Source organism: Carya illinoinensis, chromosome 12 (assembly GCF_018687715.1).
Source record: "Carya illinoinensis cultivar Pawnee chromosome 12, C.illinoinensisPawnee_v1, whole genome shotgun sequence".
Classification (NCBI taxonomy): Eukaryota; Viridiplantae; Streptophyta; class Magnoliopsida; order Fagales; family Juglandaceae; genus Carya; species Carya illinoinensis.
Genome location: NC_056763.1, coordinates 21323032 through 21338879, shown reverse-complemented (window position 1 = coordinate 21338879; position 15848 = coordinate 21323032). Strand labels below are relative to the sequence as shown.

General features: G+C 33.9%; 3 protein-coding genes across 8 annotated transcripts in view; 1 reads left to right on the top strand and 2 right to left on the bottom strand.

Moving 5' to 3' along the window:
* Positions 1–2300: 2300 nt before the first annotated feature.
* LOC122290235 (C2 domain-containing protein At1g53590) lies at positions 2301–10199 on the top strand. Of its 4 annotated transcripts, none has more exons than XM_043097830.1 (12): positions 2301–2904; positions 3191–3265; positions 3687–3830; positions 4470–4565; positions 4648–4779; positions 5841–5993; positions 6119–6160; positions 6354–6402; positions 8003–8092; positions 8201–8384; positions 8575–8698; positions 8793–10199. In XM_043097830.1, the coding sequence occupies exons 1-12, from the start codon at positions 2788–2790 to the stop codon at positions 9843–9845; spliced, it is 2259 nt and encodes a 752-aa protein (XP_042953764.1). In that variant the 5' UTR covers positions 2301–2787; the 3' UTR covers positions 9846–10199. The 4 variants fall into 4 exon arrangements, with proteins under 4 accessions (XP_042953764.1, XP_042953763.1, XP_042953765.1 ...); XM_043097829.1 differs by having other exon boundaries at positions 8000–8092; XM_043097831.1 differs by having other exon boundaries at positions 2303–2904; positions 8000–8092; positions 8817–10199.
* A 1103-nt stretch (positions 10200–11302) lies between these two features.
* LOC122288912 (pentatricopeptide repeat-containing protein At3g14580, mitochondrial) lies at positions 11303–12954 on the bottom strand. The gene has a single exon (XM_043095733.1). The coding sequence runs from the start codon at positions 12877–12879 to the stop codon at positions 11626–11628; it is 1254 nt and encodes a 417-aa protein (XP_042951667.1). The 5' UTR covers positions 12880–12954; the 3' UTR covers positions 11303–11625.
* Positions 12955–13510: 556 nt separating this feature from the next.
* LOC122289505 (putative callose synthase 8) overlaps positions 13511–15848 on the bottom strand; it is a 51675-nt gene continuing 49337 nt past the window's right edge. For all 3 annotated transcript variants that reach the window (XM_043096552.1, XM_043096551.1, XM_043096553.1), the window contains exons 39-41: positions 14972–15820; positions 14127–14312; positions 13511–14001 (exon numbers count right to left, since the gene is read on the bottom strand). In XM_043096552.1, the coding sequence (XP_042952486.1) occupies positions 13771–14001; positions 14127–14312; positions 14972–15820 (1266 nt within the window). In that variant the 3' untranslated portion in view covers positions 13511–13770. The remainder of the gene's footprint in view (positions 14002–14126; positions 14313–14971; positions 15821–15848) is intronic.

Below are 15848 nucleotides of genomic sequence, written 5' to 3'. Positions count from 1 at the left end.
AAAAAGGAGAGCAGGACAAGTTAGTGAAATCCCCGATCCCTATCATTTTCCTATTTTTTAAATCTATTGGTTGCCTATTTTCTTATCATACTTTTATCATCTCGATATAATATTAGATAATAAATTTATAAATAAAATATAATAAATAATCTCTAATCATCTAATACCATATTATAAAATAACAAGATGATAATAATAATTATAATAATAAGTAGCATTACTATTTTTTAAAGTAATGATAAAAATCGTTTACATTACACACTATTAATATAATATAATTTAATTTATAAGATTTAAATTTTTAAAATTTATCTTCTAAATTAAATTATGGAACGTAGTTTTGTGTGATGTAAAAATTTTCAAATAAAATTATTTTCTTAATCATATTATTTGTTAAATTATAAAATATTTTTTTAATATTATAAAATAGATATAATGTATAAGATAAAATTATGTTAATTTATAAATTCATTTACATATCTTTATAGATCGAGCAAGTCTTTTGTACCGACAGATATATGTGTTTGTTTATATATATATATATATATATATATATATATATTAAATACTTAAAAAATGCTTTGAAAAATAGAAAAAAAAAAAATCTACACTGTCGGTAGAATTCCTTGGCGGCCAGACAATTCTTATCGATGAACCTTTGTAATTATCCTGAATTGTTTGACTAAGTAGATTGAAGGGGAAAGAAAGTCTTTGAATCGCGAATTGTTTGACATTATTAATAATTGAGAGTATATAAATTTTATATGAATAGGTATGATATTCTATAATGAGCTTTTTTATATATTAAATAAGATTAAATACAAATTAGTCCACGTGGTTTGTTTTAAAGTCAAATTGCTCTTTCGTGCATTAGTTGTTCTTTTCATACTCTTGTATTTTTTAATATTAATTAAGTAATGTTATATATAATTTTAAGTTATGTAAATATCGTACACGTCTTTAATAAAATAATAAGATATGTTATTAAAAAATTAATTTTTCATGCAGATAGATTCTATATTTATTCACTTATTTTTTATTTTTTTAAAATTAGTACGCGACGATGGTGCCTATTACTACAAATATTATTTCTTATATTAATTAGTTGGTAGACTTGTTAGAAATTAAATATTAACTTATATTGACATGGTATGCCACATGACATATAATGCAGTGCAAAACAAAAAATAGTAAAATCTAAAATTAAATGTAAATTTTTTTAAAAAAATAATATTATTTATAGTTGTGAAATATATAAATGTAATTTTTAAAAAATAAAATTTATTATTAAAAATTAATTTTATTTTCATATGATCAAATCTCGTATTTATTTACTTTTTTTTAAATAATTATATAATTCTTACACATTCACACGACTGTTAAGTATCATTTTTCTTTTAAAAATAAGGATTCGGTGTGTAAATTTGATTCTTTACGCTCTTTGATAGAAAAGTTAATATAGATTTTTTGCTGGTATCCGACGCAATAATGTATATAGAAAAGCATAAAATCTTTGCGTCCCGGGTGCAAAACTTCACTTCGGACAATGATTCTATCTCGGTTGATTTGATTCGGAGCCGAAAAGGAAGGTTCGTAAAGGTCCAACCAAAAATAGGAATTTTAAGGCTGTCTATGATGTGGACGTCCACATGTCTCCTTATCATCTACTTAAATAGTAGTTTAATCACCTAAAGAATGTATAACGTAGGCCTTCTGTATACAAGTTCTTCCTTACTACTTAAGTTACCCAAATGCGTCTTTTGTAGATAGAAAATTTTATACATCACATTATCATTTTATTTTTATTATATTATATAAAATGTGATATAATAAATTATTATTAAATAATTTATTATTACATAATAATAATAAATAATTCTCATTTTATATATTTATATATAATCGTAAAATATGTAAATATCGTTTAATTATTTTAAAAAAAATAATTTATTATTTTTTATATAAATCTTATATTTATTTATTTATTTTAAAATAATTATAAGGCATTTATTTAATTACAACTGTGATAATTATTTTTTTAATATTTATTTTTATTTTATTATTTAGTAGGTATTGGTCTGGTTGTTCAAGAAATTTGGTTATTTTATTCCAGTTTTATTTGAACAGTTCAAAGTTATAAAACTGTCGTTTTTAACTGCAGTGGACGTCGTCTACCAAATCAGAACCCGAGCAGCCGTCGACTTGGACATTCAACTGACACGTGGCAAACAAATGGCAGTCAAACGTGTGAACTTCAAAAACAGCGACGTTACACGTTTCAGACATCTATTCCCTCTCTCCGTTTCTCTCTCTCCCTCTCTCTTGTCTCCCCCCGGTTGGCAGTTGCTTCCCTCTAACGGCTGCGTTTCTTAAACCAAAAAAAAAGTCAGACCCTTGGATCCCGCAGCAGATCTAAGGAGTTCTTGCTCCATTTCATTCATCGACTTCTTCATCTCCTCTGATTCCCTTAACTTGTATATAAATTTATACATACAACGTATGCCACGTTCAATTCTGGGTTTTTGATGTTTCGTTTCTTTGGTATTTGGATTCTGGACCACTAACTTAAACTGTGATGCCGTTTGATTTCTCGATTTCCATTTATCAATGATTTGAGTTTTTGGAGATCTATGGTCTGTTGGTCTTGGAAAGTGTCTTGGAGAGGCTGCGTGTAGATTTGAATTGGACTGAAAGCGTTTGTGAATATATCAAAAACAAGAAGAGGAGAAGAAGAAGAAGCAATTCCAATTGGGATTGAAGGAGGAGAGCAGACGGATATATCATATAATGGAGATGTTCGTAATGCTTCATGTAGGGACGGTGCTGCTATTCCTCTGGTTGCTTTCTTGGTTCAATTGGTGCCATCCGATCGCCTATTTTGTGTCTCTGATATATCTCTATTTGGTAATTGCACTATCTATCAGTTTTGAACATCATTCGCTTACTCTTTTTTTTCTTTTCATTTTTATATCTTTTTTATTGCATAACGCAAAGTAAAGAAAGAAGTTGGAACCAGGAAAGAAGTTTCGTTGTTGTGGTTTGTATTTTTGTTATGCAGAGACTGAGAATAACTTATAAATTTCTATTACGGTTTTTGGATTGCTATATATTTTATAGCGGTTCGAAGGAGTTTGCAGTTGATTACCAAACATGCAAATAAAAAAGAACATTTCTGCTTATTTTTTGAAAGGTTCAGGAGCAGTATGTTACAAGAATGCGGAGGAAATTACAGTTCGAAGAAAGAAAACAAGCTGATCAGAGAAGGGTAATTTTATTTTTATCCTTTTCTTTACATTTCTGATCGTGATTGTCTGCCTTATTGGGCGATTCATTTACTCTTAAATTGGGGTTATTGTAGGTGTAATAATAGAGAACGAAACTTCGTAGCCTTAAGAATTATGTTGTTCTGTTTCCTGAAATTAAAGTAAGGACTGTAGTACAATAAAAATCCTGCTATAAAATTAATTGGAAACAAAAATAAGAACCACCTCCATTAAACTTCTATAATGGAAGTTTCAAAATTTAACTTTCAGCAATGGGCTATACAACATGTCCTTTGTAGTTCGTGTTGGTGTTTTAACTGTTGTTTTGGGGGGGGGGGGGGGGGGGGGGGGGGGGGGGTTATCTGCACATGTTCCTGAGCAACTGTAATTCTTAATGCTTTTTTTTCTTTTTGCCCCTTTCAGGTGCTTTCTGATTCTGAAACGGTGCGGTGGTTGAACCATGCAGTTGAAAGGATCTGGCCCATATGTATGGAACAGATTGCTTCACAGAAGATTCTCTTGCCCATCATACCATGGTTCTTGGAGAAGTACAAACCATGGACTGTTGTATGTAGCATCTTCCCACCGTTCTATATCTGATATCCCTCCTTTTGCGTTCATTCTTTTGTGTTAGTCCGAAGTGCATCTTTTAGACGATAGTGTACTCAACATGAATGGATGGGTGGCTTGGTTTCACCTTCACTCAATTAGTCTTTATTGCTATATTTTCTTTTGGTCTCTAAGTACACCGAACTACTTAAATTTGATATATATATATATATATATGTATATATATCCTATAACTTGCTGAAACTTGTGGTTTTAAATTGCATCCATATCGGCTTCGGTTTTAGATGCATGGTTATTTCCAGCTTATAACCTAGTTTGAGCAGTCTGCAGAGCATGTATATATTACATTAAATCGATTGCTCTCTTAAATGGATGATTCTTTGAATTTCATGATGCCTAGAAAAGCATGTCACTCTGGAGATTTTGTTAGTACCCTCAGTTATTTATGGGATGACAGTATTTAATTTGTGCTATAGGATATAATTGTACCATATAACCCATGAGGGTATAGTCGCCAAATGTTGCATAAAGACAATAGCAAGAGGGTAGAGTGAGACTATAGCTCTTCCCACCATTCTCATTTTCACTTCAATTATTGCTTTCTCTAACACCTTAAAATTTACAATATGTTTGCAGAAGAAAGCGGTGGCTCAGCACCTGTACTTGGGAAGAGACCCTCCTATGTTCACAGAAATGAGGGTTCTCCGTCAGTCCTCTGATGATGACCACTTGGTAGTAAGCTGTCTTATGTGATCCTTGTGTCCTCAGCTAAATGTTTCAGACAAACTAATATTATACAGTGAACCAATTCCAGGTTATGGAGCTGGGGATGAACTTTCTCACAGCTGATGATATGAGTGCAATAATTGCTGTGCAGCTAAGAAAAAGATTGGGATTCGGAATGTGGGCAAAGTTGCATATAACAGGCATGCATGTTGAAGGCAAGGTATGGACTCAGATTTTTCTTTTTGAAGCACTTCAAACTGTAATTGTAATATTTACATAAACCTTCTTATAAAAAAAGATTTGCATAACCCTTCATATTTATTTATAGTCACTGAAGTTGAATAATTTTAGTAGCAACATCCAACTTCTAATTTATGTAATGCATATGTATCTGCATGCATAGATACACTAATGTGTACTGTACCTCAATTACATGTTTGTATGCATGAATATAGGAAGGCACGTACAATGATACACAAAATTTACATACTAGAACTTGAGCAGAGCCAAAATTTGGTGTGGGGCATTGGGGGGCAGAATTCAAAATCAATCATTCTTGTTTATAACGAACGTGAAAAAATATATAAATATTTCAAATGAAATATATATATACACACACACACACACACGTCTGTTTATGTTGTGTTTTTACATGTAACAGTTTTATTTTTTGTTTTTTTGTTTTATTTTTTTATTTTTTTTGTTGTTGTTTGGGGGGGTGGGGGGTGGGGGGCATTGGAACCTTGGAATGCACCGAAGTTGAAAATGGATTGTTTGTGGTTTATGGTATTGAAGAGATCATATAATTGGTAGTATTTTTGTTATATGGTTTCTTCTATTCCATTGTATCTTTGTAATGACATCCATTAAATTCTAATGGATGCAACAGATTATTGTCAGCTTTCCTCGTCCATTTCCATTATTGACATTTGGGTAGGTTTTTTTTTTTTTAAATTTTTTTTTTGTTTGGTATTGTAATTATTTGTTGCTCTATTTAAGTTTATTTTCTAGTCAGGATTTTTTGGTCATCTATTTATGCTCAAATAGTTTGTGTGCATTGTTTGAAGCAGTTCATTTGTGCGTGTGTGTGATTTCGGGGTGTTTTTCTTTCATCAATAGTAATTGAGATGTGGAAACTGTAGTATTTTAGATTTCAGAAGCAAACATATTGAGGTTCTCTGTCTTGCAGTTTTAACTGTTGATCTGTGCCCATAGGCAACCAGATCAAATGATTTTTCACTCCTGGTATTGCACCTCGATATGCTCTTCTTTCTTGTGTAGGTCTTAATTGGGGTGAAGTTCCTTCACAAGTGGCCTTTCATTGGTCGTTTGCGGGTGTGCTTTGCTGAGCCTCCGTATTTTCAGATGACCGTCAAGCCTATCTTTACTCATGGTCTTGATGTTACAGAAATTCCAGGGATTGCTGGATGGCTAGTAAGTTTATACCAAAATTTACTGAATAAATGATCAACCTCCCATTTTTAATATATATATCTTTTACCTTGCTTATTTTCTCGTTCTTTATCTAAGTTTTTGTAGTTTTTCCTTTTTGTGATCAGGATAAGCTTCTGTCCGTTGCCTTTGAGCAGACACTTGTTGAGGTTAAACACTTGGCTTTGATGCTCCATTTTTTGGCAGTTACTCTGTATTGTTTCCTATTTTCACAACCCCAGTGAGACATATTACGGATAAACAGCATTGGCTTTTCAGAACTCAGTCGTTAATAGTTTCATCTTATGTCGAGACAATTTTTTTGGGAATTACTATCAATTTAAACGCTTGCAATCTTTGCAGCCTAATATGCTGGTTGTTGACATGGAGAAATTTGCTTCACCACAGCCAGGTATTTTGCCTGACAAATATATTTTGGTTTAGCCTAGCACGTGATTTCGGAAGCTGCCCTCCATGAATATCGTTATTTCCATCATTATAATAGAACTTCATAACTGTTAACATTCTTGTTTGTTAATCAAGAGTAGCGTACTTGTAGAATTTCATTACCAGTATAAATTGGCAGCAAAAAACTTTATGAAATTTAAGTGGGGCATCTGTCAGTATTTGAACTTGCATCCATTTGCAATTCATCATAATCAGTAAAAATTTCTTTGTCCCACAATAGATGAAAGTTTACAAATGCAGGAATTTAATGAAAGAACTTTACATAAGCATGTGGTGCTTTTATGAGTTTAAATAAACTTATGCATTACTTGAGAAATGCAAACTTCTCTTGGGGAGATAGTTGTCTAAAAATAGGAATTGGAGTAATCCTGATCTTGAGTGCAGTAAGGGCTTGTTTGGATTGGGGGGTGATCTCACCTTATCTCGACTCATCTCATTTCATCTCATCTCATCTTATTTCATCATTACCACTTTCTCAAATTCCCACACAAAATATAATAAACAATTCAACTTTTTCAAATCTCAAAACAATAATAACAATATTTTATTTAACTTTTACCTTTCATTTAAAACCATCTCATCTCATCTCTGAATCCAAACAAAAATTACTATTTAGAATATTTGTGAATAGTAGTAAAATGGTTTGTAAATAGTAGCGAAATGATTTGAGTTAAGATATTTTATTAGGATTTAGGAAAGGAGAGAGAAAAAGCTGAATAAAAATAGTATGAAGTTAAAAAATTGTTTAATTATAATTTTTTAATGTAATTTTTGTTTTGAAATTTGAAAAAGTTGCATTGTTTTTTGTGTTATTTTTGGAAAAGTTGTAATGATTAGGTACTGATTAGATGAAAAAGTTGAAGATTTGAAATTGAAAAGTGTTTTGTGTTTGAGTGATGTTTGGGAAGGAAATATCTAAAAATAGCTGAGAATACTTATGTTCCCAAACTAGCCCTAAGTTTACTATACTTTTGAGCTGAACGGAAATGTTCAAGTTATTCTAAATTTTTAGGCAGGGCATGTCTTTGAAAAGAAGTTTATATCTTGATGATATGTATCATCTTCACTTTTTGAAAGGAGAAGTACTACATACCACATTATCATCCCACTTTATCCCATTATGTTAAATGTGACAGATTTTATCACTCTCGGATCAACTTCTTTTTAAAAGAAAACTTCGAAGGTCAATGGATAATGCCCATCTTATCATAGTGGGATAAAAGTAGGATGGGTATGGTATATAGAACTTTTCTTTTGAAGGAAAAAGTTATTCTAATCACACTTCATATGGTTCAGAGGAAGTTGTCATTGGCTTCTGTTTCTCATGCATTTTTAATCACCTTTGGTTATAAGCTCCCCTAGAATCCATAGCAGCCGTATACAATGTGTAGTCCCTAATTGCTCTGGTTTGGTTTGTTTATTGTTTGTGTTTTAGTAATATTGGTATACTTATTCAATATGACCATAGTTTTGCAATGCCTTATCCTTCTCCATTTCTTTGCTCATATATTTTGAATGTTCATAAGTTATCATTTATGCAGAAGGTTGGTTCTCAGTGGATGAGAAGAAGCCTGTTGCTTATGCTAAACTAGAAGTTATCGAAGCATCCGACATGAAGCCATCAGATCCAAATGGTTAGTTCCATTTTTTTTTGCTTGGATTAACTTTAATTCATTGGTACGCTGGTCTTATTTTTCTGAAACACAGACAGTTTGCGAATTTGAAATGGAGGTATTTTTCAGGATTGGCTGATCCATACGTAAAAGGTCAACTGGGGACTTACAGGTTCAGAACTAAGACTCAGAGGAAAACTCTGGCTCCAAAATGGCACGAGGAATTTAAGATCCCCATTTTTACATGGGAATCAGCCAATATGCTTTGTATTGAAGTTCGTGACAAGGACTATTTTGTTGATGACACACTTGGGTATGCACCCTAATCAATTGTTTTTCATTTTTACGATATTTTTTATTCTTTTCCTTTCTTTACAGGTAGCTTAGTCTTCTTTATGTATCATTTTTTTTTCTTGTAAATTCTGTTTTCGTCAATATCCCACAATTCATTCTGCAAAAGCTGTAATATTTACAGGACATACTGACCCTTACTGCTATCACAGGGACTGTTCTGTGAACATCAGCGATCTTAGGGATGGCCAGAGGCATGATAGATGGTTGCCTCTTCAGAATATTAAAATGGGGAGGTTGCATCTGGCAATTACTGTGCTTGAAGACAATAAAAAGGTACATTTTCCTTTCAATTTTTTCTTTTTGGTTTTGCGGAAGGTAATAAGGAAAAATATGGGGTTTAAAAAAATTTGTAAGCAACATATAACAGGGGGATAACCATCCATGTAACCAGGAAACGTTAAGCATGGAAGATAAAAGAAACTCCTTTGCTGAGACTGACCTTAAAGGTTCTTTCTCATCTGTATCATCATTGAAGTCTCCGAGAGTGCCAGATAATTTTGAGCCCATTGAGATAGAAGGTCAAACAGAAACTGGGATATGGGTCCATCACCCGGGAAGTGAAGTTTCACAAAGATGGGAGCCTAGAAAAGGAAAGAGTCGACGCATGGATACTAAAATTCACAGTGAGCCGAATGGTTCCATGAACAGCTTTAATGCAGCAGCATCTGGATCCCTTAGCACCGATACCAGTAGCACTGATGAAAATCCTGATGATAAGAGTCCATTGATATCGGTTCGGAGAGGCTTAAGGAAGATAGGTTCAATATTTCACATGATTCCCAGAAAGGAGGATCCAATGGGCAGCTCCAGGGGGGCTGTTCAATCTCCACATGTTAATCTTCGGGCAGTCAACTCGAAGGAGATTGGTGTGAAGTTTGTTATGGAAGGGAACGGTTGTGGAAATGCATCTGGTAAGAATCTCAAGGTAGAGAATGTAACAAGTCCCAAAGGGAGTGGTTCGGAAAGCCCAAGGAAAGGAAACATGAAAGGTATGGCAAAGAGTATTTTAAGACATGCTGGGAAATCTGCTCGTGGCATAAAGCATGTAATTTCCCGGGAAGGATCGAAAAACTCTCGAGGTGATGCATTGGTAGGGGCAGAAAGAGAAGTCACAGCGGAGTCTGACCATTCTGAGGATGAATCCAGTTCTTCCCCAGGAGTCGAAAGGATTTCATCAATTCCAGAGGCAACATGCTCTGACTGCATTTTTTATCCCTCGGACTCCGAGGAACATGTGGTTCAGACGTATTCAAATGAAGATCATGCAATGGGAATTGAAGGCCCTAATGAAAATGAAAGTGTTGAGGAATTGGAAAAGAAAGATGACAAGCCTGGCAGCCATGACCAACGTCATGATGGGGTGGAAGAGTCCTTACAACCCAAGCTTGCTGGAGTGGATTTGGAAGGAGACAAGAGATAGCCTTTTGCCTAGACGGTTTAAAAGGCAGCTCGGAGTTATCTCATGGTTGTGGAATATGCAGAATTCAATGACTTTCCGAAATTTATTATTACTCTCAAGTCAACATGTTGATTCTATAGGCTTGGTGAATCTTGTTACATCCTCGTTATTTCTCATTGCTTACAATGGGAATGGTAGGAAGCCGGGGGGAATTTTGATAATATTATGTAAATCCAGTTGAGAGTGTGTAAAGTAGCTTTTGTATAAGCATTTACTTTGTAAATTCCTTGTATAAAAGGAACCGTTGTAAAATGTAAACTCACACCATAATGGTACTGAGAATATATCTTTTAAAAGAAAATTATTTATTTGCAACTCTGTTTATTGTCGTGTAAAACATGTTGGATTATTTCAAATATTGGATTATTTTAAATATTCTCTCCAATTTGACTTCTCACATTGGGAAGGTAAACAAATTTTTAGGATAAGTAAATAAGTTTCACAATATATAAAATAAAAGAGTTTTACTGCGTACAAGCAAAGTTACGTATTATTCTGCGTACCATTACTTATATTCATATTCAAAAATTAAATTAGCATTGTTTTTAATAAAATTTATTTTATTAGATTGATACACATATTAGTATGTAGTTGTATTTACAATTAAATTTTTCTTAAATAAAATATAAAGATAGACAGATAATAGTAGTGTCATCCAGTTATTTTCACACATTTTCTAGTTGAAAACATTTTATTTTAAATTGAAATGAAATGTAGCAGATTATTTTAAATTGCAATGAAACATTGCATCTACTATTATTGCATCTGTTCATTCTAAAATTAATATTCAGAATTTACAATCTACACACTGTATAGACAATATTGTATCTTGATGACATAATTGCTAGATTCTTTTTTACAAAACTCAATTAGTAAGTTGAAGGCAATATTTATTAAAGAAACAGATTAATAATCGTCTCACTATTTTGCAATTTCAATCTTTGTTTGCTATTCTTTTTCTAACAAAAGATGCCATAGATGTGAATCCTATGACCATAGCTAATTCGAAAAGAATTTGTGTTTTAATCTAGTCTTTATAACATTAAAATGGAAAAATATTTTGGCAAGCACACATTGTGTACCAATTTACGCATCGATAATGATACGTAATGCATATATTTAACGAAATGATGTAAATTGAAAATAAAAATAATTTTCACGAAATAAGAAATTTTCTTCTTCTTTCAAAATTTTTTTATATTTTTTTAAAATAAAAAAGATTATCGGTACACGAATTAGTGCACAAAATATGTTTGTATATAGCAAACCCATTAAAATTATAAGGATTTTGCAACATACAAGCAAAGTCACGTACTAATCTACGTACCAATACTGATTTCTTCATACTTAAAATTTAAATTAGCATTGTTTTTAATAAAATTTACTTTTTAACCAATCAAAATAGATTAGTGAACATATTAGTGCACAATTATACTTGCAATTAGATTTTTTCAAATTACAATAAGACTCGCAAGTCTAATGATTTTAATTGGATTAGAGACACGTCAAAGGGTAAAAATTTGGAACATTCCTCTTCGAACTGAGGAGGAGATTGAGAAAGAGAGAGGGTAATGCTCAACCTGGTTCAATATTCTGACAAACTATCACTAGCCAAACTGGATCTTCACCTTCTTCTCATCTGTAAGGTATTTCGGTACCATTCGTGCGCGGAAAAGCACTACGAGCACATCTTTCCTTTCTGTCTTCTCCCCCACAGATCATCTTCCCAGCTTCATCTTAGCTAATTCTCTAAAATTTCTTCACAAGAAATGCTGCCATATCTGCTCTTTCTTGGAAACATGCTCCGGAGAATCCGCTTCCACATCCCCATCTTTGGTACAAAACCTTGGAGCACCATCTGCTTCAAGGCCCAATCCACATCCTCCAAAAGGTTTTTCTTGGATAACCCACGAATTATTAACTTGTAAGACTCAAAACTTGGATCTAAACCCTCTGAGATCATCCGATGCATGAACTCCTTTGCATCGACAAACTTGTTGCTATCTAGTAAACCATACAAAACCTCTTGATAAGACCCAGAATTCGGGTAACAACCCTTGTGCTTCATTCTCTCCAGAAGCTCCATCCCCTCTTCAACTCTCCTTTCTTTCCTGAGCCCTGAAATCAGAATATTGAATGTGATCGTGTCTGGAAAAATCCCCTCCTTTTCCATCCTCTCAAGTAACCCAAATGCTTCCTCTATCTTCCCACGGTCACACAACGCGTGCATTAGAGTTGAGAATGTCCTCACGTTCGGCTCACACCTTTGCTTTGGAAATTCATCGAGCACGTGAAACGCGTCCTCCAATTTACCATACTCGCACAACCCCTTAATGAGTATATTAAGACAACAAGCATCAATCTCGACGCCCAACTTAGGAGCACTCATGTACACCCCATGGACAAGATCGAAACGTTTAGCGGAAACAAGCAAGTTCAGGGCAAAATTAAAGGTTCTCACTGCAGGCCAGCAATTGTAGTTGGGCATATCGAAAAGGGTATCGATCGCTTTGCTTACGCGACCGGCTACATTGCCATAAACCCTAATAACATTGTAGAAGAAGTCATCGGATAAACGGCAACGATGCTTTGGGGCTTTAATTCTGTGCATGACATCTTCAATGGCATCAAACATTTTCGCCTGAGCTAGTTTGTCGACGACCAAAGTGTAAAGAGCTTCACTGGGCTTGTAGTCCTTTCGCTTTGCGTAGCGGTCCAAGAAAGCGATCACGGAGCTGGGGTCTTCGAGGGCTTCGATGAATTTCAAAACCTCGTTTGTCGCCAACCAGTCCTTCTGGTTGAGTCTATTGAGAGTGTGGGTATCTTGGGGTGGAACCGGACAGGAAGAGATTGAAGAGAACGAAGAAGAAGGAAGAAGAAGAATTGTGGAAGATGATGGGGTTCGGATGATGATTGTTGGGCTTGTAAGGAGAGACGCAAAGATTGCATGGCGGGCCTTCGTAGTATTGACCGAAAACAAAGAACGAGGAATCATTCTTCACTTCGGTTCTGTCGTATTTCTTCCTCGTTGTGCTTGCATGGGTTGTTAAACAGAGACACATCGAGACACGAGTTTCAATTCCAGACACGTGTTATTTCAACTCTCTATTTGCATTTGTCCGAGATATTTTAACAAAAATTTTATTTTTGTACGTACTCTCTTCTCATTTTCATCTTATTATAAAAAATATTATATTTATTATTATTAAATAATAAAAATTATCTAATAATAATAAATATATCACATCTTATATAGTGAGATAAAAGCGAGATGATACTGTAGTGTATAAAATTTTTTACTAGTATAACTTTTTTAAACTCCCAAATAAAACATAAAAGACAACAAAACTTTCTCAAATTTAAAAAATATATATATTAAAAAAATTATATTCAAACAATTTTTTTTTTCATTTATAATATTTTTATTTAATTTTTTTTTTCTCATTTTCTAAAATTCAATAAAACATTTTAACTTAAACAATTTAACTATAAATTAGATATATACTAAAATATTCTAAGTATCCAAACGGTGCAAAAACCAGTCAAATTTCAAATTCCATTGCTTTATGGAAAACTAAGCAAGATCCAGAAAAAGGTAAAAATGGCTAAGTCCAACATCTTAAATATTGTAGTGGAAATAATATGAGCATCTAGCATTTATTTTCTTTATTTGATCATCACATACAATTCAAGTTCTATGACAAGAATCAAACTTGTGTTTCTATAATGTCAACTGCAAAGCTGGCATGAATGATTACAGCATCATATATGCAGTATTTTCTATGATCTACTTGACTTTCATACATGTACATAGACTTATCATAGTTACATATATACGATACAAATCATCGTTTGGGGGCAAAAAAAAAAAAAAAAAAAAGGGAAATTATTTTTGCTTCTTTTTTCCTGCAAGAATTGGTTGGATTTGCAAGTGCCTATTGAATGCCTCATTGAAGAGGAAACGAGTCTGGAAGGCAGATATAATTGGGAGCCATGCCAAAACAGCTATGGGAGCGAAAAGAACAACACCCATTCCATAATCATAAGCTCTAGCAAGTACCCGGATGAAGTACCACAATCCACTAATCCGAATTGCAGGCCTCACAGCTTGTGCAATCTGAACAAACAAGAAGTATTAGTTGCAAGGGAACCAAGAACTAATGTCCTATGCCAAAGTTTCCTTTAGCTAAAGCTATCAATGCCAAGCTTACAAAATAATAATAAAAAAAATAAAAAAATTACCAATATCAGACCCCATCCGGTTGGCAAAAATGCGAGACAACACACAATCAAGTCCATCAAGGATAGCTCACACACAACGGAAAGAGTGATCATAATGGCTAGAACGCCCAGGAAGAGGAATGTTTTGAATAGTCTAAACCAGAGATGATAATTAGCACTGAACAGTTGCCTACCGAGATTAACTGCCTGCAAAATATGTTCTGATTATGTTACTTGAGCAAATCATGCACTGCTGTAGCAACTAGTATAAGCAAACAAGTAAACCTAAAACCTTGTGTTGCAAAATTGTTGTAGTCAACCAAAAGTTGCCAAGAATCATTTTATAATAAAATGACTGGATAGTAACAGCATTTTCCTAGGTCAATATGTAATGAATCCTTTTTCCTTTGCTGATGGTTCTTCTTTAATTCTTAGATTCCTTCCTCTTGGTGTGCTGGAGAAATAGAAAATATACAAGGATTCACTTAGTGTAAGTTGGTTTAGACAGTTAAGTGTTTGAAATTAGGTCTGTAGAATGATGCTATCATCATTCACGCCTTAACTAGATAGAGTATCTTTGAATACAAAAGAAAGTACCAAGAATCAGGTATCTAGGAAGGACCTATTCTATGCAGTGAACTGAGTTGACTAAGATTTAAACTGACAATTGCATGTGAAGACAAGTCTGTGTCTGAATCGCTGCAGTATCTCTCAGGTCAAAAAAAATATTCCAACCAAATAATTTAACTGTATTTGAGCATATAAACTTGTCATATTTCATGTAAATATTTGCATATTATGCAAGTAGATTAAATAAAGCATACAGGGAAAAAACCCTCCAGTTGAATGTTATAGGAAGAACATACCTTGACTAATAAGAAAACTGCAAGAATCACAACCCAGGAAAGCACATAAACCAGAAAGTTTTTGCTCTGTTGGGAGATGTCAAGGCGATATACCAGACCGTACTGATAAATGAAAAACCTAAGAGAGAGAAGTATTTCAATCAACCTAGAACTCAACCCTGACTGACGAAGATGAGCTTGCTCATCATCCCACCATGATTGCCAACTTTTATCCTGTTGAACTCCTATGCCACCCTGCTGCCTGATCCACTTGTTCCAATCTTTCCAGTCATCTACTATCTTGCCCCAGCTGAAACCAGAGGGATTAAAAAGAAATGGTGCAAACAACCAAGTGATTGACATGAACCAAATGGCATAAGTGATTAACATATAAGCCATGCTGCTCTGGTATGACCTCCTAAACAAATCATAGACAATCAACAAGAGCAATAGTTCAAATCCTTTCACAAAGTGGCTTCTTGAATACAATCTGTAGTTTTCAGTGAAGCTGGCATGAAACACCACGACCTTACGCCCAGTGGGTCTGTACTTAGCCCCCCCATGCAGAATTGTTCGGCCATAATGGTGAGTTTTTGTTCCAAGGGAGAAAGTAAAGAAAACAGAAGCCAGTTGCAATTGCATGAGGACAAAATCTTTAAGGGCTGTGAGAAACCCTTTCTCAAGTCCAATCTCCATCACCATTGGTAAGCCTGTTAGGAGGCCAAGCTGTATAAATGATTGGGAGGCAAGAGCTGTTTCTAAGGATTGTAGGTTCCGCACTCTAGCCTCAAGAAGAAAGGCTCTCTCCAGTCCACTAAGAACAAGGTAGAGCTGGCCGTAGAGGAACACATAAATCCCAATTACTGATATCTGTGGATTTGTAAAGCAAATAACAAGT